The sequence below is a fragment of the Electrophorus electricus genome, chromosome 17 (assembly GCF_041902795.1).
Source record: "Electrophorus electricus isolate QZ-2024a chromosome 17, ASM4190279v1, whole genome shotgun sequence".
NCBI lineage: Eukaryota > Metazoa > Chordata > Actinopteri > Gymnotiformes > Gymnotidae > Electrophorus > Electrophorus electricus.
Window position 1 is genome coordinate 16,943,810 of NC_137513.1, and position 22,969 is coordinate 16,966,778.

Here is a 22,969-nt window from a genome sequence, read left to right on the forward strand (position 1 = left end):
TGTCCCCCGAGCCCAAAACACGCACGTGCGTTCTGACACCCACACAATACATATGCACCGCGTGCATTCTGCTGTCTTTCACTGATCCGACACGAACTGCCGCATAGTGTGTTCTCAGGCTTGTTTATTTATTTATTATTATTGTTGTTGTAAATTGGCCTAGCAAAAAAAAAAAAAAAACAACAACAAAACCTGAGTTAAGTTTTCCATCAGGTGATGTAGGACTAATCCCAATAGATGGCGCAATTCATCTTTCAGACTATGCGTTCAGCACTTGTTAATTTGCCACAGTATAGCACATAATCCAACAGAAAAGAATAACAGTGCGATATTTTAATACACCACGACATTTGTTTCGTTAGATCACAACTTTTATTATTGTTGTTTTGTTTACATTATAATCAAAACCTTTAGCATTATTAATTAAACAGTTAATTTGGAGAAAGTCCTAGACTTCCGTTTTTACAAGTATTGAAAACAGATGAAAACAGTTCACAGTGTAAATGAAGAAACAAGTCACCAAGCTAAATATTTTTTCAAATGCAACCCCCCTTCCAAAACAGGTTTACTCTGATACAGTGAGCAAACACTCCACATGGCACGAAGTTTCACTGAAAAGCACTCAGAAACTTTCTACTGGTGTTTTCAGCGTGAACGCTTACCTGCTAGTGAGTTTCAATTCTTACACTTCCTGTTTGTGGACACGTTTCCTTCGATAGTAGTTCTGAGATCTAAGAACAACACGGAATGAAGAGGATGAGCGTGCGCCCTGCGGTCAGGATGTCCTGGGGGGGAAAAAGTCATTGATCTATTGCTTCATACCTTGTAGTTTAACAATGAGTCTCATTTTGACAGATTTTAGGGCATATTTACCCCTTTGTAATTAAATTATTAATTTGTAATTAAATCTTGCTTTGCAATTAAATTATTAAACAATATTACGTATGGGTGCTGGATATTCATCATATGAGGATCAGCGGTTTCAATTTAGAACAGTTTCTGAGTATCTCAGAGACAGACTGGACTGAGACATTTATAACGAGGAAATATTAAAACTAAATTTCGTGTGGAGTTAACAGTGAAATCCAGACTTGCATTACCAAGTCGCTTTCATTTTCTTAAGGTGACGTTGCTGCCATTCTGTTATATTTCAGCGTTACAGCGTTTATTGAACCCAACACACCGAGATGATATATCGTTATAGATTATAAATTGATTATCGGTAGATAAAACCTTTTCATTCAGAAATCACTCTCAGACTACCGCTCGCAATTGGTGGCCTTTTGAGATCAATCTGATTTCAATCACGTCCTCATAAAAACCCCCTAGTAGTGCGATTGTGAAAGGAGAGATTTCTCTGTTCGCGGGTAGGAGGCAGTCACTCTATTCGAAGCGCACGTAGTTCACTTTCCGGGGCGTTGTGCTGAGGATCATTCTCAAAATCGAGGAAAACTTTCTTAACACTACACAACCCGTTGTGTCGCTGACATCGACGTGATATACAAAAAATGGCTCAGTTTAACAAGGGCCCCGCGTATGGTTTGTCGGCAGAGGTTAGGAGCAAGGTAAGCTCGCATACCCCCGTTTGTGCTCCGGACCTAATCTTATCGGCTGTTTTCTTGCAGTTACTTTGTTTCTCATCATTTCCTTTTTCTGTCCTTCATGCGCTTCACCGCATTTGAAGGCGATTTATCGCACGTGCCGTCGCCACTTTTTCTTCCAAGTTTTGATTTTGATTTTTGATTTTTTTTTTTTTTTTTTTTTTTTTTTTTTTTTTTTTTTTTTTAGTATCGTGGATCGGGATTTGCTTAGTTCTTGCAGTCTTTTGTCCTTCCGATCGCAGCTGGAGGTTTTTTTATTTATTTATTTAAAATCAGCGAAGCAGATCAGCATGTTTTTGAGTACGTTCTGAAAAAAAGTCAAACCGAAGCCTTTATCATGACTTCTAGAACCCATATTAACGGGTCACATGTGCCGATATTAATGAATGAAACGTCGTCCAACAACCTTTTAACTTCTTTTCTGGAGTCTGTATGCTAATTATTTTTCCCACTAGATTGCAAAAACATTTGATTTATTTCCATGATGTATTTAAAGTTGTTTCTTTGGGTATTTGTGATCTTGCAACACCAGATGACTTTCTTCAACACGTGCAACCTTTTTCTCAGATAACTGAGTGGGGTATTTTAGCACGATGGCCACTGCTCCTCTTGCAATTCGTGTAGTTTGCTTAAAGAACGTGTCTTAAGGCCTACATTCAAAATTCTCAGTAAAATTGTATTCCGACTTGGGACTTGTATTACGATGCCTCCCTGGTGGTGTTTTAAAGGGTAGTGATTGTGCATTCAGGTGCTAAGGGAAGCCTATTGTTTAAGAAATCATGGGTGGAGTCGGTGGAGTCCTTGTAGAACAGCCACCATTTGTTGATAAAAATAAACCAGGTAATGTAGCCTAAGACGTTCGCGTGAAGTTACCCGACCTGAATATTCAGAGAAAACGACCGGCCGCAAACAAAACAAGCATTATTTATTCGTTTTCTGTTTGTATTTTTAAAGGGGTGTAGATTTACTTGCATTCGTGTTTTTAAATACTGCTTTTTTTTTTTTGCTTTTTTTTTTGCAGGACGCACCGGTTAACTTTGAAGGCTAATTAATAACGTTTTGTTACGCTTTCAAACAGGTATTGCTAAACCAACAAGAACTTTGCATCTATGGTTCTGAGACCTGAGGGAAATCATCTCAACGTTCTGTTGCATGTGCTAGTGTTCATGTAGGCCTGAGCCTCCTTTTAAACATGGACTACTTTTTAGTTTTGTGTATGTGTATAATTTATTATTATTATTATTATTATTATTATTATTATTATTATTATTTAGTGTTGAGATTTGGGGGGGGGGGGGTTGTGTGTGAGAGGAACACCTGCTTTGAGTGCTGCTGGGGATGTGTTTTGTTCTCCTGTAGTTGTGTGGAATAGACTGTCGGCTGGTTCTTGTGTAGAATTTTGGCTTATGTTCAATTTCTTGTGGTAAGCATCCTGGCAATAGCATTAAAACTGAATGGTTAGATGCAGTAAGGCCTAGATTTCGAAGTTTGTGAGACACAGTAAGAGTATAAGGGTATACCAGTTTAAACCATGTGAGCACTCAAACTGTAACACTTTGCCTTGCTCCTGGCACTGGTCATATTTAACTGTGGAATCTGTTCAGTGTGTATTTAAGTAGGTTCAATGTAGTTTTATATAGTTTGCTCAAATATATGAATGTCAGTCATTAAAGGTCATAGTTCTGTCTAATCACCTTACTTGTCAATTAAAATGTAGCACATTTTGACAAATGGCAATTCAATGTTCAGTTTCTATTACTTTTTTTTTTTTTTTTTTTTTCCTTGTTGATTTGGGACGGTCATGCCAGCTGTAGTTTCTATGAAAACCACTGACGACTTTTTTTTTTTTTTTTTTTTGGTGCATTGTTAGATCTGATGCCCATTATCAGTGTAAGAGCTGAAATGTTTTGGCAGAGCACCTGAGCTCTGAGGTGCTCTTCCCTGTGAGCTCTAGCAAGCATTGTAGTTACAGGACTGTGCTTGAAGAGCTTCAGTGGTAAGGATGGGATGAAATGGTGTCATTCCTGCAAGATCCGTTCAAGTGCTTTGATTCCCCAAAGTGAAATCGCATCTGTGAGGCAGCGACCCTGCCAGCATGTTCTCACCAAGCCGCATACAAATATCGCGTTCCATGTTGACGCCGAACCCTGCCAACAGTGTGGGCTGGAAGTAATGGATGTCTCAGGCTCTGATGTGCCTGGTTCATCTTCGGGCATCCAGATGGTTTTCCCCTTCTCCCTTGAACATGCCCTGCAATATTGAGACAGAGTAGGACACAGGATCTATTGTTTGGAGCGCAGCAGGCAGATGGCTGCTTGTGAAGTGTTCTGTAAGGTTCGTAGCACCCCCGGTTTCTTGAATGAGGTCGAGGTTCGAAATGTATGCATGAAGATGTGCATGTTTCTCCTGTTAACCTTTGACCTCTCCATGGCTGGCAATTCATTTGAGTACCTGTGATCTTTTTGAAGATGGGGGGGTATTTTCTGCCAACGACCTCGAAGCTCTCTCAGTGGAAACATGGGGGGGCTTTTGTGGAGGAGACAAATGACTGTTTGTTTACTTCCTCAATCTCTCTCTCTCTCTCCTTCCCCTTGGAAGTGGCTTTCGCTGGCACTGTTGGTGGCATGAGCTGAGTGAGGCTGCTGAAAGATGGTTGAGGAAGACCATGGGTCTGTTGCTTCCTTTCACTTTTGCTTTGTGCTAATCACCGCCAGACTGTTTGCTTCAGCGTGTGGCACCAGCCATCAGACCTGCCCACCGTTGTCGCCGACTGAGGTGCAGGGCCACACGGCTGTCTCGCTGCAGTGTATAGAAGTGTGGAGTGGGCCTTTTAAAAACCAGGAAGTCATGGTTTCTTTTCAGATGCAAAATTTCCACCTCCAGCACCCCTGCTACCATCTGTCGCACCTCTCCTCTGACACACGCATGTGCACACACAGGAAACCTATCCTAGGAGACCCTGATGAGGGCAGTGTTTGAACACTGAGTTGGTGTCCCTTCTGTTTACCTATGCAGCATCAAATCGAAACCTCACTATTTGCTTCATTTTTAGCTATTTGTTAACGAGCAGTTTCCTGTTGTCCTTGGGCTGACACACTGCTGAAACTGAGGTGCTTAATACCACAGAGATTGTTTCCCAACACACTCACTCACACTCTCTCTCTCTCTGCTGTTGGTTATCACAACATTGGCCTTTGCAGTGTTTATTTAGGTTTGATTGATTTTAACATTTTCTTCACATCCTGACCACTTTTAGTCTTTTGGAGATCAGCATTCTGGGGGTGTTTACAGCCAACTCAAATATAAATAGTATCTGGCCAACTCGAAACATCAATTTTAGAGGTCCAACTCTCATAGTTTCAGTGTGTACTTGCAGATTTCTTGACAGACCATCCTTCATGATGTATCTTCCCAGTTGTTCTCCATCCTTTAATAACCCAGCACACCGCAACCATGAAGGATCTTAATGATTGTTTGTAACCATATAATGTTCATGAAACTTCCTCTGAGGCCAGAAAATGCATATGCACAAATATGATTTCTGCAAATGGAGACCATGCACCATGTGCATGGGTAATGTATGCCTGTGTCCTTTGGGGGTTATCCCACTGGGCCGCCTTGCGCATCTTGCATTTGCTGATTTCTTCTGTCAGGACAGGACTTGCCAAGCATGTCTCAGAAAGCCTTGGGTGTGTTGCGATCCAGAAAGGAAGTGCTGGAACAAAAACTAACACCCATGGCAGTCATTCTCTTGCCATCATATTGGCCTTATGGTTATTGTGGTCAGCTGCAAGGCAGTCAACTCCTTGCCTAACCATCCTCGATAATGGCACTGTTTTTCAGGTGCTGTTAAACCAGATGAGCTCTCATTCTGGTTTATTTTGGGATGGGTTATGGAGCCTTGAGGGTATCTGGAAACAGCCCTAAAGGCAGGGATCACATGTAGGTTAACCCTCTATGCAACTTACTGCATGCTGTGCTGCTGTTGGCACCAGTCCTGTTTCAGCAAGCTCTGGGGTGAAGAGGGGATGGATTTTTCCCAGGCTGACCCCTGACCTCAGAGACCATAGCACTCAGTACTGAGCTGAGCCTTTAAAACCGGGATTTGGGTTTTTTGCTTATTTGTCTTTTAATGGGTTTGTTATGCCCATTTCTCTGTGCTTTTACTGTCTTGAGCTCTGTCTTGTTTGGTTTTTGGTATGCTCTGTTAATTAACTTGTTACGATTGAGCGTGTTGGCAGAGTGATGGTTTTCCCTAATAATGAACTGGTCTCACTACACTTTGATGTGGTTAGATTGTTCCATAGCTAAATGACTCATTCCATGGCTCTGCTCCCACTCCCTTTTTAGATTGCTCAAAAGTATGATCTGCAAAAGGAGGAAGAGCTACGTTACTGGATCGAGGAAGTGACCGGCATGCCAATTGGCGAGAACTTCCAGCTGGGCCTGAAGGATGGTGTCATCCTGTGCGAGTGAGTGCCGCTCAGTGTCTGAGTGTCAGTGTCTGAGTGAGTGTGTAAAAGAACTAAATTTTTTTTTTTTTTTTTTTTTTTTTTTTATTATATCTAGGCTTATCAACAAACTTCAGCCTGGCTCTATAAAGAAGATTAACAACTCCAAACTCAACTGGCACAAGGTGATGTTTCATGAAGCATCTTTTTCTCTAGTTTTAGGGAGGATCTGCAAACTACTATTGTCCAGTCTTTGGAATTTTTATTTACTGTACTTTTCATCACACACACGTGGCACCAAATCCTTTTTCTCCCTCTGCCTCCCATAGCTGGAGAACCTGGGAAACTTCATTAAAGCTATCCTCACCTATGGCCTGAAGCCCAGCGACATATTTGAAGCCAATGACCTGTTTGAGAATGGGAACATGACCCAGGTGCAGACCACGTTGCTCGCCCTGGCAAGCATGGTGAGCAACATGGCTGGGTTTCCAAGAGTGGCACTGCCATGTAGAACCAGAGTCTCAAGATCCAGAAACTATCCAGATCTAGTACAGTTTTGGGTTTTTGGAAAATGGAGATATGATTGACTGACTGACTGTTTTGTTTACTTTATTTATTTTTTCACTACTTAAATTTAAAAGGCGAAGACCAAAGGTTTGGACACCAAGGTTGATATTGGCGTGAAGTACGCAGACAGACAAGAACGCAATTTTGATGATGAGAAGATGAAGGCTGGCAACTGTGTCATTGGCCTACAGGTAAGGATCTTGCTCAGAGCTTCAGATTAAGTTAAGATCTATTCATTTTTATATTAATTCTCCCCCCCCGCTATCTAGATGGGGACAAATAAATGTGCTAGCCAGGCCGGAATGACTGCCTACGGCACTCGCCGACATCTTTATGACCCAAAGACTCAAACGGAAAAGCCATACGACCAGACCACCATTAGTCTGCAGATGGGAACCAACAAAGGAGCAAGTCAGGTAAGAGGAGTTGATGCATCAAATATACAGAAATTTAAACAGCATAATTTTTTTTCAATCTGGTGAGCACCAGTATGAGTTTCATTTAGCTCAAATCAAGTGTGCTGCTGCCCACAGCATATCAAGGCAGCTAAATGTAATCATAATTCATTTGGATACTCATCAGGAAACTTGGTCACTTTAAATGATTTCCCAAGCATTTAGACTTTTGTGAGTAGTTCACTGCCATGATGTTCCTCAAATCAAGTCTTGTTTATCCAAGATGTGTGCTTGTGGCCCTGAAGGAAAGTCCCGTTATCTCCCTATGAGGCATGACCAGAGGTTGTGTTGCATTACCAGTGGTCATGTTATTTGTTAACGAACAGTTTCCTGTTGTCCTTGGGCTGACACACTGCTGTAACTGAGGTGCTTAATACCACAGAGATTGAGTTTCCCAACATAAGCTCACTCATTCTATTATAAATAGTATTTGGCCAACTCCAAACATCAATTTTGCAGGCCCAACTCTTAGTTTCATTGTGTACTTCTAGATTTCTTGTGATTTAGACCATCCTTCATGAGGCCTGTGCACTTTGCATTTTAAACCATGCATGTTACAAAGCACTCACACCACCATATTTTAGTTGCATATCCTCTTGAATTTCTCAGAAATACTAGCCACAAAGGGGATGATGTCACCATAATCATGTTGTAAGATAATTCTGTAGTTTGCTAGGGCTCTGTCAGCCCTCAGGTTCCTGCACTGTTCTTGGTCTCGCCCACACATGTAAATGTTGGTGTTTTCCTCCATTCAGTTGAGCTAATGAAGCCCCTAAAATGGAAGACTAAACATCGCAATTCTACCACAAGTTCAGTTACTTAATCTCCTGCTACTAGACAGTAACACCCGTCCCTTCTTTAGGCTGGCATGGCTGCGCCTGGCACCAGGAGGGATATTTATGACCAGAAAGCCTCTCTCCAGCCACTGGACAACTCCACCATCTCCCTGCAGATGGGCACCAACAAGGCAGCATCACAGAAAGGCATGAGCGTGTACGGCCTGGGCCGGCAGATCTACGACCCCAAGTACTGCAGTTCTCCTGGTGAGGCCAGCACCCATTCTAACGGCAGCCAGGGCACGGGCACAAATGGCTCTGAGATCAGCGATGGTGACTACCAAGCTGACTACCAGGGGGAGTACCAGCAGGAGTACCAAGGCGAGTACCAGCCACAGTATCAGGACGAGTACCAGCCCCACTATGATCAAGGCATCGATTACTAGGTGAAGCAAAGTGTTGAGATTTAAGATTTTTTTTCCACTTTCTCTTTTGGTTATTATTTTAACAGAGCAAGATTTATTGCCTTGCTGGCCTTAAACTGATGCAGAGGGAATAAAACTTCCTAATCATTCCTCTTTAGCTTATAAGTGTGTGGGTTTAAGTTACAAGAGAACTATATCTTTTTGTATTATGTGGATACTTGTATTTAGTTCTTCTTGTATTAATTTTAATGCCAAGCATGATGGATAGCATTGCCTCACTCAACTCCCCTCATACTCCTGCAATGTGATTGGTTTTGCTGCGGGACAATCATCTTGGGGATCCCCACTGCTCTTGGACTCCGGCAACCTTTGAACTCCACTGCCACAGAGAGGCGTTAACCCTTTGCCAAAACACGTTTCCTGGATCCCAAGAAACATTGCTGTTTGTCAGTTTTAGGGAAGGAACTTTAAAAAAAATTGTTTTGCCTTTTATTGATTCCTTAATTTGACCAAACCGTGCATTCATTACTTGTGCCATATGTTTTAGCTGACTTTTTGTTTCCCCCCCCTTCCATGTCCTAATGTATTTATTGACATTCTTGCCATTGTCACTCAATAGAGCCCCACATTCCTGTTGAATTATTTTTTATGAATAAATTGTTACATTTTACGCACGTCGTCTTGTTATCAGTGGCTGAGGCAGGATGTACTCCCTCCTCCCTCACGAATACCTTGTGCAGTTTTATGGGAAACTTTGTTTGGGGTGGGCAATCTAATTCAGTAAAGATGCTCCCCTCCAGAAGCGATGAGCTTTTTGTCTCACGACAGTGTGGTCTGAGCGTGTCTGAATGCAGTCTTGTGTGAGCGTAGTGTGGAGAGCAGGAATCGGCCTCGCCTCCGAGTTCGTCCTGGCCCAGCTGTACGGCGCAGGCCTGACGCTTCGTGGGAAAAGCCCCGTGGCCCTGGGTCTCGCCCCTCCCCTATTTTCCTGGCTGACTCTCAGGCGTAGAATAATCCTCGCTTTGTGCTCCTGTGGAATCCAGGCCTGATAATGCAGCGCTCAATTAGAGCAGAGGCCGGGCACACAGCGCAGGTTGTCCTGGCAACGTCTCCTTTTAGGAGAGAAACTCAACACCCAACCTGTGGTTCAGAAAGGCAGCGTGACAACACATCCAGACTTCTTCTCCTGAGGGTGCTATGGAGTTTGCAGTACTTGATGTAACTTCTTCCAGTAAAGAGTTGTGTTTTTAAGGGTGGGAAGGAACTGCATACTCCAAGTTTGTGGTTTTCCTCTACTGTTGTGGCTGTTACATTAGTAGCTGTTAAAATTGAACAGTAGGGGGGCATTTCTCCTATTTTGCATTTTAGGTATAGGATTTCGCTGAATTAAGATTTAAACTTCCAAGGTTTTCCCCTACTTTTTATGCATTGCACTAAAACATTCACTGAATCAATCACTTGACAAGTAGAACATGGCTGACCCAAGTACATTTATTAGTTCACTATTGCATGAAGACCAGCACAATCTGACTACCATAAAGACAGACTGCATTTGTTACTGCTTTATTAAGCTGGTGTGACTTTATACTTTTAAATATGCTCACTTAAATGGAGACTTCATTTAGTCCTGTGAGTACCTGTTAAAGGTAACGGTCATGTAAGGGGAACAGCACAGGAATGGTAAATTTGGCGTGAAATGCTGCGCACATCCTGCCAAGTTGAAGGTGGACCAAGACTAATGGGGGAGAGAGAGCGTGTTGCCTACATGGGTTGGTGGGGGGTGATTGGTCCTCTCTTGAGTACTGCCTGGAAAAACACCGGTGTAGCGAATGCTCAGGGCAAGCATTCAATTTGAGAATAACAATTAGCAGGGTCGCATCTGCTAGTCTGGAGGGTAGACCAAATGAAACACTGACTTAAGGTGCAGCAGGTGAAGGAGCTTTTATGTACACAGTTATTCAGTTGCCAGCTGTGTATCTGATTTCATTTGGCAAGAAACAGCCCATGGAGAAATATAAAATATTGTTTTAGGAAAAGAAGTGCTACAGTAATGACTTGTACTTTCAACTTGTAATGACCCCAGAGACCTGCATCAACTTACTTACACTGTCACAATTCTGTTTGAGTGTGAATGACTTCACAAAGATGGATAGAAATAACTCAACATTTATAGATGTTCAGAGCATTCTAGTACTCTAAAGCACTTGGGAGAGGATCTGCACTGCGCACCGAGTGCCTAGTGGAGCAAGCAGACCGCTGGAGAACACAGCATGCGCAGATCCAGCTGCGGTCGCAATAAGCAAGAGTGGATTTGCCCTTAACCTGCTGATGAATAGTTTCCACTTGCGGCTCAAAGTGAATTCCTCACCGTGCACAGCTGCCGAGGGACTAGAGGCCTGGAAAATTTCTCTTTATTTTCTTTTCTTTTCTCCCTCCTTTAATTATGGCCAGGTGGAGTTAAGCAGAGGGCTCAGGTAAACCATGAACTGAATGTCATGTGGGCTGTTGGCTTTAGGCCCAGTGATCCATGTTTTTAAGAGCTGGTTTTGCTGGTTTTAGTGTTTAAGTGTGTCACGCACCTCTCCCTGCTGATATGTCTGCATGTATGGATAGGTAGCTTCAAGGAAACGACTACATGAAGGCAGCAGCGGAGACCGTGCTGCCCAAGAATGAAGATGGAAGGATGACAGAAGTGGCCATGTTTTCCATGTTTTGTACATTTGTAAGCGTGGCTGCAGTTGGAGACACAGAAAACGAAGCGGCCCTCAGATGGGTTTTCTCATTTTTGTGTTGCCCTCCAATTTAATATACCACAAAAGCTGGATGTGCCCCCTGCCTTTTTTTAATAACTTTGATTTTGCCTGTGAGGATAGCTCACTGTGTTTACAAGCTTTATCTATAGAGCTATAGAGATCTTTTTGGTAACTGCTTAGATTCCAAAGACTGCATTTTATCAAATATCAGCTTGTTACATACTACTGAATTAAATAAGTACAGTCATCTTTGACATTTCAATGCACTATTCTCTTATGATACCAGCTATGTTTTTGTTCTAGGAAAAAAAAAAATCAGCAAATACTTTTTTTTGGTAATTCTTTGGTAAATAAATTTCAGCAGGTATTATCTACATGATAAAGGTTGGCCCTCAAACTGTTAGAACCATTTCCTTGAAACCATTTCCTTGAAACGTTTCTGTCATTTAAAAAAACAAAAAACAAACAAACAAACAAAAAACAACAACAAAAAAAACGCGAACTAAATGCTCTAGTGATTGCAACCGAAAAACTACTGGCGTTAACTTGTTTTTTTTCTACGTCGTTTTGAGAAGTCACTTCTTGTATTGTAGCGCTCCCTGCTGTTTTGTGTGTTGAGAGTGTTCACAGGGTTATTGATTTTTAACCTTGCCATGCTTATGTCAAACAATTAAACTTAGTTGTATGCAAATACATGTATACCACAGCTTCAAGTTAATCGACTATAAAGTACAACGGGGTACGAAAATTTCGGAATTTAAGTCAGAAGTTGATTGGTAATCCAGTTTATCATACAGTCTTGTCAAAGGGTTGGAGACCCCTAGAGACTGTATCCCCTCTTCCATAGAGAGCGTAAGTTATACAAAGGCTACATTGCACCGCTTTTAGCTTTGAAATTCAGATACCCAGACCTGAGGGAACCTTATCTCCTTTGCGGTGAAGTGGCGCCCTCTGCTGGACTGAAAGACGCTTACGCTCTGCAGACACTGGAGTACGAATCGTCCTCACTGTATTTGTTGTCTTACTCGAAGAATGAAGTTTCGTATTGTATTTTGGGCGATCTGAGGACGCTCAGAAGTTCTACCTCGGATGTAAAGGAGAGATGAGGAACTTCATACATTCACTGAGACTTGCATTAAATTAATTAAATTATTTATCAGTATCACCCAAAAGAAGGCTATACACAGCACATAAAATGTTTGGGAGCTGTATGGAATTCTTGTTGAATTCCATGTATATCAGTATAATGGAGTGCATGCCCATTTCATGTTAGGAACCCTTATAAGGAGTAATCTAATATTTAATCTAATACATATAATACATAACCAGAATTATGGTTTTAAATATTTTTATTGTAATTTTGTGTGCCACTACTGATACTTAATTGCGACAGGTGCAGGATAAACACTTACCTATGAGCTCTGCAAAGCAAAGTTTATACAATCACCATTAATTGTCATACATGTAATGGGTCCTAGAGGATGTGTAGATAATAATATAAAGATGCATTTGAACTGGGATAGTACAAATGTGTTGTTACTTGCCTCTTCTCTTCTCATGCAGGCTGCAGAGGGCAAGAGTTTGGGATGGGATTTGTGGTTTCCATTTTTTCTGCCATTGGTGGAATCTTTAATTGTGTTGTTGTGAGGCAGGAAGAGAGTCAGTGGTATTTTGGTGTTATAGTTCGGGCTAGGAATGCCTATTCGTACTATAGTCTGTTTTAAAGAATTATTTAAAGAATGTAAACTTAGTTTAAATTATAAGTGTGCGGAAAAAAAACGCATCTAGGAGTTTTTTTAAACTGAAAACAGGTCTGACATCTAAAGAGCAGACCCCAGTCATTTGTTTGGTTGTGCTAGCTGGAAGTACAAAGGTAATGTCAGTGCAAGGATTGATGTGCATTTGTTATTAAGTTTTCAATGAATCACTTACTAAATATTAGAGTTCTCATACCTTATGAATGACTTTGTTTGTTCCATTAAACAGATTTGAGAGGTTTGTGTTCTAGATATGTTCTAGATAAACACTGTTTTTTTTATAGGAGCACCCATCCAATTCATCAGTCCCTATTATTCTAGGGTGCACAGACTTCTCATACCTGTGTACAAATTTCAAGGTTTTAAAAATACAAAATGTATGTAGCCCCATGATCTCCAAACATGCCAGTGCAGTGATGTTCTGCCACTCTAACACACTACTTGCTCTAGCCAACATGAGCTCATTCTTCTACTGCTACTGAGAGGGAGGTCTACTTTGTCTGCTGGGTATTAATAATCTGCCTGGTTCGTCTCTTTAAGTTATTTAAATTCCGTATTCTGTTATGCAACTTTTAACATTTCACCAATAGTGCTCTGCAACATTTACCAGCACCCTTTCCATCAGTTTGGTTCTCGGAGAAGGGACAAAAAGGTACACAGAATTTTTTAATGAAATAAACTTTGGTTATTTGTGAGAATGTATTGCAGCACACAATAAGAGCTCTTCAGGCCAGCACATGAATGGAACTCTGAAAAACATGAGAGAGGCAAACCACACCTTCTGTCTGAGCACGTGACCAGTGGTGACGAGACAGGATGTGTGATATCCTCTTTGTTGGATTGTTGTAAAATCGTCTGTCCTCTGTGGTTGGTATACTAGACATGTTTTTTACAAAACTTCAATGCACTGTCTGTGGCATATGTATTTTGGACTTTGCTCTCTACTAATGCAGGTAAAAATGAAACGATTTGTTCAGTGTTCTGATGATTAATCTCTTATGAGAAACTGAAAGTCACCATGGGTTAAAAGTAATATGTTGTGTAATGTCTGGGAGTGGTTGTGCTATGATACAGAACTTTATGTCGGTCTTGAGATTAGAGATTGTGCTGTGGGATCTTTTGATGTCTTACTCAGATATAAGTAGATCTTGATTTAAACTTCTCCAGTTTATATTTATTCTATGAATAGATTATGGAACTTTTGTAAGTCAATACGAAAGTCTGCTGAATGCCATAAATGTAAATGCATACCAGTGGGTAAATAGTATCGTGTGTTTCTGTGTGTGTGTGTGTGTGTGTGTGTGTGTGTGTGTGTGTGTGTGTGTGTGTAAGATTGTATGCCCACAACATAAAGACTGCTAACAGGATTGCTGACATGACTGAGGGAGTATCTAATGTGTACCATATGAGCCTGGCTACTTCAGATTTGGGTCGTCTCACAAAGATGTCTGAAATGGACCTTAATAAAGCTGAGGCAGAACCTGTTTCAAAGAAGTAAGGCTTTCTGTGCCAACATGTTGTTATGTGTATCACTGCATGTGCACATGTTTGGTTTGCAGCCTTGAATTAATGCACAGATTATATTTTGTTGTAGGGGCTCCCATTTTGAGAGTTCAGACCCACCTCTGGGTGTTTGTACCTCCATGATAAACACAAGACCAATGGAGGCTACATCCAGCTGTCAGGATGAAGGCCGGTCCACAGCACAGAGGTAATTCAAAGTTTCTTAAGAGGTGTTAGAAGAAGTCCCTTCGTTTTGCTTATATATTTTTGTTTTTCTAATTTTATTAATAAAGGGCATCCTCTTTTTTCCCCATTGTCACACATTCCAGTACACCCAGCAAACCAGCAGTATAAATGTGGAGTCATTTTATTCAAACCAATGTTCTTAACTTTTACAGCTTGTAGTCAGGCTCTCTTTTACCCAGCTGTATGTCAATGAAGAGTGACTGCTTAATTATGCTCCCACTTACATTTCATGTGGAAAAGATATCCATTTCTACATCATGAGTAAAACCATGATGCTTCCTTCCATGGATATTTGGCAACTATGTTTATTGAGAAGCTCTGCATTATTCTATGGATTTATTCACTTGTTTTGGTGTCAGATATACATGTGACTCTTGAGCTAATGTTACCTCATAGCATGTAGCTGATTTGCAACATGTCATGGTTTCTACTGAGGTCTACTTCTATTGTGCCCTTGAGCAAAACACTTTTTAGTCCTCTTAAATGTAAAGTGTCCTTGGGGTTGCTGAAAGGTGCTAGATAAATTGACCTTACTATTTATTATTATTCATTTCAGTCTGTGCTGGGGGGATCTGCACCTGTTCAATAACGAAAGTGGCTATTTTGTTAGTTAGCAACAAAATATAAACAACACATCCAGTGTGTTGACTGGATGTAAAAGTATTTTGTAGTGTTCTGATTGTAAAGTGTTCTTGGGTACCGAGAAAGGCACCATATAAGTGTAAATTCATATCATATGGCCTTTAAATGACAATTTTTTACTTTAGTCAGGGAGCGGCTCCCAGTCCAAATAGTGCTTGCTGTAACAAAATAAGTTGTGACAAGGCATGGACGTGATCAGGGCTAAAGCTGTGCTCGCTTCGTTTTGTACTGTATCTGCTCATGTTGCCAAGTACAGCTTCAGAGAAACAGACTGTGGGAGGTATGGGGTCATACAAGACATTACCAGGTAAAACAAGCAAAACACCCAACTCCAAGTTTACTCTGTGGGATCTGCCTCTGTAGTTGGCTAATGCTAGTCTCTCTAGACAATGATATTAGGTAAAAAAAACAAAACAAAACAACAACAAAAAAAAGAAAATCAACAACAAGCAAGTCAATGGCAAACCTTCTTTAGTTTCATTTGAAAGCAGTTTTCTCTCTATACAAGCGGTGTTGAGTAGCATGTTGTAACTAGGATGCAATATCTAGGATAGATATTTAAGTGTTGTCATTTCCTTTGGCGATATTATTGTTCCTGCAGCCCCATACAGCTGGAAAAGCTACACCCATCACCACCCAGCCATGTGTCTTTAAAAAGTGATTGGTCAATACAACAGCCACTGAACTTCACAGATACGTCTTTTTCTTCTGGATATGGGTAAGACCATTTTAACACACAATTCCTTTTACCATCTGAGCTGTCAGCTGTTACAGTAATTGCATTCAAATTTTAATAGTCATTGAATAGCAGTACAGGGTTGCTGCTAGTGCTAAATATCTAACAAGTAACAATTTTTCTAGTTTACAGTCAATCCCTTACTTTTAGGTTTTGATTTAGGGATCATAATATTGTAAATAGTTATTGTAAATAGTTCAATTAAATTCAGGTCAGGTTAATTCAGTTCAGCTGTTAAGACTTTATTGAAGGCTCCAACAAAATAACAATCATAACTTGTGTGCTTAGTGGTAAAGTTGACAGGACACTTTTAAGCTATTTGCTGATATACATTTGTTGTTATACATTTAACTGTTTGGTTCAGTTTCTTAGACATGGATTCAGCTCAGACTTAAACTAAATTGCAGGGCCAATGGTGAATCACAATTGGAAATTTAGTCTAGGTGTGGTAAATTGGCTTTATAACAAATATCTTTGTATCTTAGTGTATTTCCGGTGTGTCATGAAAGTGACATGTTACAAGCGGTGTTGAGTAGCATGTTGTAACTAGGATGCAATATCTAGGATAGATATTTAAGTGTTGTCATTTCCTTTGGCGATATTATTGTTCCTGCAGCCCCATACAGCTGGAAAAGCCACACCCATCACCACCCAGCCATGTGTCTTTAAAAAGTGATTGGTCAATAGAACAGCCACTGAACTTCACAGATACGTCTTTTTCTTCTGGATATGGGTAAGACCATTTTAACACACAATTCCTTTTACCATCTGAGCTGTCAGCTGTTACAGTAATTGCATTCAAATCACAATTGGAAATTGGAATCACAATTGGAAATTTAGTCTGGGTGTGCTAAATTGGCTTTATAACAAATATCTTTGTATCTTAGTGTATTTCCGGTGTGTCATGAAAGTGACATGTTACTGATGTATCACACCTCACAAAATGAGTTTGCATGGAAAGTCAAGCACTTCAAAAAGATTCTGTGTGGTATTTAACAGAAAACAGGAAAATACGACAATAAATACCAGATACACTATACCAGTGGATACACCAACAATACAGCAATGAACAGTAGCAGACAGAGAGTAGGACTATACTGAAATTACTGTACTTCTGCTACTATGGCATGTCATGCAGACACAATTAGAGAACTAGAGATTTGAACGTTTAGCAGTTTTAGTAGATTTATAAATAGGTGTTGACATTAAAGTTATTATTTGAAGTTAGTGCTTGTACTCGTGATAAATAAATATCAATTTTTTTTATACCATACTCAGGACCAATCAAAACGCCGAGCAGAGAATTGACCAGAGCATCTGTTTGAGTACTAGTAAGATACCAGTAAGCTCTGAAATGTAAGCTGATATATATATATTTATTTATTTATTTATTTTTAAAGTTTAATTCTTTAGACAGACTCTTTTTTGGTAATTAAAAAAAGTTGTTTCTGTATAATGTGCTGATTCTTTAGGTCCACATCATTATCTGAAGATGAATCGAATGTAAAGTTTAAATCCACTCTCAAGGATCGGTTCCAGCGACTATCCAGTGGACTACAAAGTCATGGTCATTCAACATTCCTCAATGACATCTACACAGAGCTTTATATCACAGAGGGGGGAGTTGGAGAAGTCAATAATGAGCACGAGGTAAGACAGATTGAGATAGCATCCAGGAGACACTTGTCAGCCGAGGACACCCCAATCAAATGTAATGACATCTTTAAACCATTACCTGGACAAGATAAACCCACCAAAACTGTGCTCACAAAGGGAGTGGCTGGAATTGGAAAAACTGTGTCTGTGCAGAAATTTATTCTGGATTGGGCTGAAGGCAAAGCAAATCAGGATGTCCACTTCATATTTCCACTTCTTTTCAGGGAGCTCAATTTGATGAGGGACCAAAAATACAGCCTGAATGACCTTCTGCAAAGGTTTTTCATGAAAGAAATTGATGAAAGCTCACTTCGAGCAAAACACCATTCTCTTATTTTCATTTTTGATGGTCTAGATGAGTGTCGCCTTAATTTAGATTTTCAGAACAATAAGAATTTATGGGATGCAACAAAGGCCACCTCAGTAGACATCCTGTTGACAAACCTCATCAAGGGGAATCTTCTTCCCTCTGCACACATCTGGATGACCTCTCGACCAGCAGCAGCCAATCAAATTCCTCCTGAATGTGTTAGTCGAATCACAGAGATCCGGGGATTTGGTAACCCTCAGAAAGAGGAGTACTTCAGGAAGCGAATCACCGACCAGAGTCTGGCCAATAAAACCATTGCACACCTGAAGTCATCCAGGAGCCTCTACATCATGTGCCACATACCGGTATTTTGCTGGATTTCAGCAACTGTTCTAGAGGGAATACTCAGAGAAGCTGAAGGGGCAGCAATACCCAAGACCCTGACTCAAATGTACACGCACTTCCTAATCCAAATGTGCATTAGAAAGGAAAAGTATACAGACACCACATGTGTGGATAAAGAGATGATTTTCAAGCTTGGGCAGCTTGCCTTCAGGCAGTTAGTAAGAGGCAATCTGATCTTCTATGAGGAAGACCTGAGTGATTGTGGCATTGACGTCAAAGACGCAGTGTTGTATTCAGGAGTGTGCACACAGATCTTCAGGGAGGAGTCTGAGTTGAGCTGTGGAAAGGGGAAGGTCTTTTGCTTTGTGCACCTGAGCATTCAGGAGCATCTGGCAGCATTGTATGTCTACATATCCTTCATTGAAGGAGATAGAGCCGTGCTTAATCAGTGGATACCAAAAAATCCTGTTGTCATGTCTCCATGTTCTTCCATCTGTGACCTTCACAAAAGCGCAGTGGACAAAACCCTGCAGAGCAGAAACGGAGAGTTAGACTTGTTCCTTCGCTTCCTGCTCGGCCTCTCCCAGGAGAGCAACCAGTCTCTCCTACAGATACTGTTGCCGGAGATATCGGTCTGTGATTCCTGGAGTATGAAGGAAACGATTGAGTACATTAAAATACGGATCAGGATGAATCCCCCTCCAGAGAAATACATCAACCTGTTTTACTGCCTGAATGAACTGAATGACTTTTCCTTGGAGGAGGAGATACAAAACTTCCAAAGTACCGGACGCCTCTCAAAGACAAAGCTCTCCTCGTTGCAGTGGTCAGCTCTGGTCTTTGTGCTGTTGACCTCAGAGAGGGAGCTCAGTGTCTTTGACCTGAGAAAGTATAGCTTGGACAATGCCAATGAATGCCTTCGGAGAATGCTTCCTGTCGTTATGGCATCAAGAACAGCTGAGTATGTGTGCAAGAAAATGTACTAAAGATTATGGCAGGGCAATGAAGTTGTTGTATGATAATGAAAATGATCAAATTATCTGTTTGGAGATGAGTATTTAGATATAAGAAGATATCATTTCTGTCTGTGTTTTATGCATTCATGTATTCAGTTCAGGATTCAGACGATTCATGGAATGTACTCTGACTTATCTTCCAGGCTCAGGAACTGTAACCTCTCAGACAACAGCTTTCCAGCTATTGCCTCAGCCCTTGACTCAAAATCTTCAAATCTCACAGAGTTGAAACTTAGTGGAAACACATTGCATGGGTCTGGCATAAAAATACTTTCTGAGGGGTTCAAGAGTTCACACTGTAAACTGGAGATACTTGAGTAAGTTTATCACATTTTAGAATACTTATTTAAATATCTAGTAAGAATATCACCTGTCTGAGCTGTTTTAATGTTTTCAACATATCCTCACTCAGCACTCACTTCCTTAAAACATTTATTTATTATACCTTGTAGTTGTGTAGCAGCCAGTCTGTTCCCTTGCATAGTTATGTTAGACATCTCTTAGCCTTCCATTAATGGCCAGTTTCTAACCACTGTTGACTGGAGAATTCTGGTTGTTTGACAACTGTCAACACAGTAGTGATACTGACACATGTAAAAACTCCAGCATCACTGATAGGCCTGATATACACATGTGAGGTGCCACCCTCATCACCCATATACTATCCAGTCAAAAGAGGTCCAGTGGTCAGAAACTGACAAGTAATCAGAAGGGTAGAAAACAGCTGACATATTGTCCATGGCAACATTTGGGCTACAGTGTATATCTATCTATAAAATGCACCTACAAGACAACAGGAGAGTGAGTGCTGATCTTTATAACAGCAAACTTACTTACAAGTTTTGGCCCAATTTAAACCATTCAACTACAAAATATTGTGTCCAAGTGCTAATTTTTTTTCTGTCCTCCTCATTCCATCCATTTCACTTAAAGGCTGTCAGACTGTAACATCGCAGCAGATGACTGCATCATGCTGGCTTCAGCTCTTAACTCCAATCCTTCATTTCTGAGAGAGCTGGACCTTAGCTTCAATCTTCTAGGGGATTCTGGAATCAAGTTGCTCTCTGGAGCTCTTCGAAATCCATGCTGCAAGCTGAAAAAATTAAAGTTAGTGCTTGACTGTGCTTTTAGACAGACTCAAGTATCATTTACCTGAGCCAAATGTCTGCTTCTTGTGTATGTTATTGGAGGTAAAAGTATAAAACTGAAATTTCATCACCAGGCTGTTTGGCTGTGAACTAACAATGAAAAGCTGTGAGGCCATGTCTGCTGCTCTGAAAAATAACTCTAGCCTGACTGAGTTGGACTTGAGTAAAAATGCTCTTCAGGACTCTGGAGTGAAGCTGCTTTCTTATGGACTGAAGAATCCTCGTTGTACGATAAGGAATCTTAGGTAGAGATCTTGCGTACAGTGCATAAATATCTTTAGTCATGTACTAAATCATTAGCTTCACACTAAATAAAATGTACTTTCATGACTATGCTAGTGGAGAACATAGCAATGACTTTTGGAATGCTGTCATGCAACATAAAAATGGAAAATTCTTTACTAGGTAGTATATCACCACCTGCTTTAGAGTGACAGTGATAGCTATTTTATTAAGATGGAGAAAAGGGTTAACATCTTGGCGAGAACTGCGATAGTGACTAGCCACTCGGTCTCTTTCCACAGCCTAAAGGACTGCCGCTTAACGGACATTGGCTGTCACTGGCTCTGCACTGCTCTGAAATCCAACCCCTCTCATCTCTGTGAGCTCTGTCTGGACAGGAACACACTTAGAAACATTGGAGTAAGGACCATTTCAGACTTCCTGAAAGAGCCATACTGTAAGCTGGAGAAATTGAGGTAAATATTTACCTTAACTAACCCATGTGCTATACTCAAACAAATTACTGAAAATGTGTTTGAATACTTCTTTATATGAAACCTAAATGAACATTATCATTAAAAAACAACGTCCTCTCAAAGATTTTTCACTCTGGCCCTTTTATCCCGTATACAGTATTTCATACTCATTGCCACATTGCCTTTAGTAAAGATACATACACTCTATAAAAATCAAACCAAAGATCAAGTCAAATCTAATCAAAATCCAATGCTTTTCTAGCCTGTCATATTGCAATGTCTCAGAAGAAGGCTGCGTTGCTCTGGCCTCGGCTCTCACGCTAAACCCCGCCCACTTGAAAGAGCTGTGGCTGACGGGGAACAAGCCGGGGGCCTGTGGGAGGAGTCAGCTCTCCGCTCTGCAGGAGCATAAGGATTACAGATTGGAGAAATTACAGTGGGTACTCTTCCTTTGTCCAACCATAAGCATGCAATGATTTTGATTTGGTTAATTGTAATGTGTGTTGCTGTTTCCGAGACAGCTCTTTGACTGATGGTAGCTTCAGTGTCTATCTGGTAAATTATCGCAGAGCTAATAACATCTTGATTTTCTTGTCTATTTGTAGACTATAGAAGATTAATGCGGTAACACCCACACATGACACAACTAAACATGTTCTACACTATCCAAAGAAGGGCTCGAACAGCTGGAATGTACTGTATTACATCAACTTGTACTTGAAAGCATGGATCGGAAATATTTATACTTGTTGCCAGCTGCTTTGGAAACATCAAAAATATGGAGATGGATTTACCAGAGGTGGACTTTACAATGCTCTTTGCCTGATATGTATTCACATATTCCACTTTTTTTCCTAAGTCGTAAGCATGGTTACATCAAGTACTCCTACAATGTGTGTGAGCTGTCTGAGTGATTGTATCTATCTGTAAAGTGTCCTTGAGTTCGAGAAAGGCATTATATAAATATATATAAATCCAAAACAGTGAACTATCATGCACTCACAGAATACATGATGAACAACCAATTGTTCCATGTACTGCCTACAAACACTGTGTTAGGGAACTGTATTATTATTCTTAGTAGTAGTAGTAGCAGTTACGTTGATATGATGCAAACATGAAACTAAATAGTCTGGGTTAATTGTGCAGTTAAATTAATTGATCAACGTGGTTTTTTTTTTGGTTTTTTTTTTACATGTATTTTTTAATATACCTCTATATACACCAGCAAAACACATATATTATAATACTAATATTGTATTGTTTTTTTTTTATCTTCATCTCACCTGTCAGAAACATATTCCATTCTATATATTACACCTTTGTTTGGATACACAAAACCTTTTTAGCAAATTCATATTTTGTCCTGGATATCTTTTAGGGAAAATAAAACATATGATAAAACCCTCGCTCTGTTGGAACAGCAGCAGGTCATTGCCCAAGAGACACGCGAATGAAACCAGGACAGACTCCACAGTCTCCTCCCACGTCCCCACGAGAGCTCGAGGACAACCCTCTTGAACCGAGAGAAAGAATGCCATTCTGTGCCGAAGGCTCCTGAGGCTGTGACTGACACCTGAATTGATGTGCGCAGGCACTCTGGCGTTCCACAGTAGTATGAAAGCTTTTGCCTCTCTGGACTTCTGGGCCGTTGCCATCCAGAGGGAGTATGAGGAGAGCTTTGAGAAGTCCAAAAACGAATACTTTGTGTGTGGCGGTGGAGACAGAATATGCAAGGGTCTGTTTCTTAATAAAGATGTTTCAGAATATTTTGTGAAAACCCATACAGCTCCACTCATTGTACTGGTTCTGACTCTGTTGGTTTAATATGAACATTGTGCTGAATTTAAAGGTGTAGAGAAGACAAAAATTGCCGAGGGTTAA

At 40.6% G+C, this 22,969-nt stretch overlaps 2 protein-coding genes across 2 annotated transcripts; both read left to right on the forward strand.

Annotated features, from left to right (window-relative positions):
• The first annotated feature begins 1,372 nt into the window (after positions 1-1,372).
• Positions 1,373-8,945, forward strand: LOC113588745 (calponin-1-like). Its single transcript, XM_027028073.3, has 7 exons — positions 1,373-1,565; positions 5,952-6,073; positions 6,171-6,237; positions 6,382-6,519; positions 6,694-6,810; positions 6,889-7,035; positions 7,937-8,945. The coding sequence occupies exons 1-7, from the start codon at positions 1,509-1,511 to the stop codon at positions 8,294-8,296; spliced, it is 1,008 nt and encodes a 335-aa protein (XP_026883874.1). The 5' UTR covers positions 1,373-1,508; the 3' UTR covers positions 8,297-8,945.
• Positions 8,946-13,611: 4,666 nt separating this feature from the next.
• On the forward strand, positions 13,612-22,226 carry LOC113588797 (NACHT, LRR and PYD domains-containing protein 3-like). Its single transcript, XM_081700234.1, has 14 exons — positions 13,612-13,738; positions 14,118-14,279; positions 14,380-14,496; positions 15,433-15,483; positions 15,778-15,894; positions 16,529-16,645; positions 17,191-17,268; positions 17,385-19,184; positions 19,383-19,556; positions 20,173-20,346; positions 20,462-20,632; positions 20,912-21,085; positions 21,348-21,521; positions 21,691-22,226. The coding sequence occupies exons 2-14, from the start codon at positions 14,161-14,163 to the stop codon at positions 21,695-21,697; spliced, it is 3,273 nt and encodes a 1,090-aa protein (XP_081556360.1). The 5' UTR covers positions 13,612-13,738; positions 14,118-14,160; the 3' UTR covers positions 21,698-22,226.
• The last annotated feature ends 743 nt before the right edge of the window (positions 22,227-22,969 follow it).

Excerpts from the sequence above, each read along its gene's own strand:
- LOC113588745 (XM_027028073.3), top strand. The coding sequence starts at position 1,509 with ATGGCTCAGTTTAACAAGGGCCCCGCGTATGGTTTGTCGGCAGAGGTT. Across the intron at positions 6,074-6,170 it reads GATGGTGTCATCCTGTGCGA|GCTTATCAACAAACTTCAGC; the intron begins GTGAGTGCCGCT and ends TATTATATCTAG. Across the intron at positions 6,811-6,888 it reads ACTGTGTCATTGGCCTACAG|ATGGGGACAAATAAATGTGC; the intron begins GTAAGGATCTTG and ends CCCGCTATCTAG.
- LOC113588797 (XM_081700234.1), top strand. The coding sequence starts at position 14,161 with ATGACTGAGGGAGTATCTAATGTGTACCATATGAGCCTGGCTACTTCA. Across the intron at positions 15,895-16,528 it reads TCTTTTTCTTCTGGATATGG|CCCCATACAGCTGGAAAAGC; the intron begins GTAAGACCATTT and ends TTGTTCCTGCAG. Across the intron at positions 17,269-17,384 it reads ATACCAGTAAGCTCTGAAAT|GTCCACATCATTATCTGAAG; the intron begins GTAAGCTGATAT and ends CTGATTCTTTAG.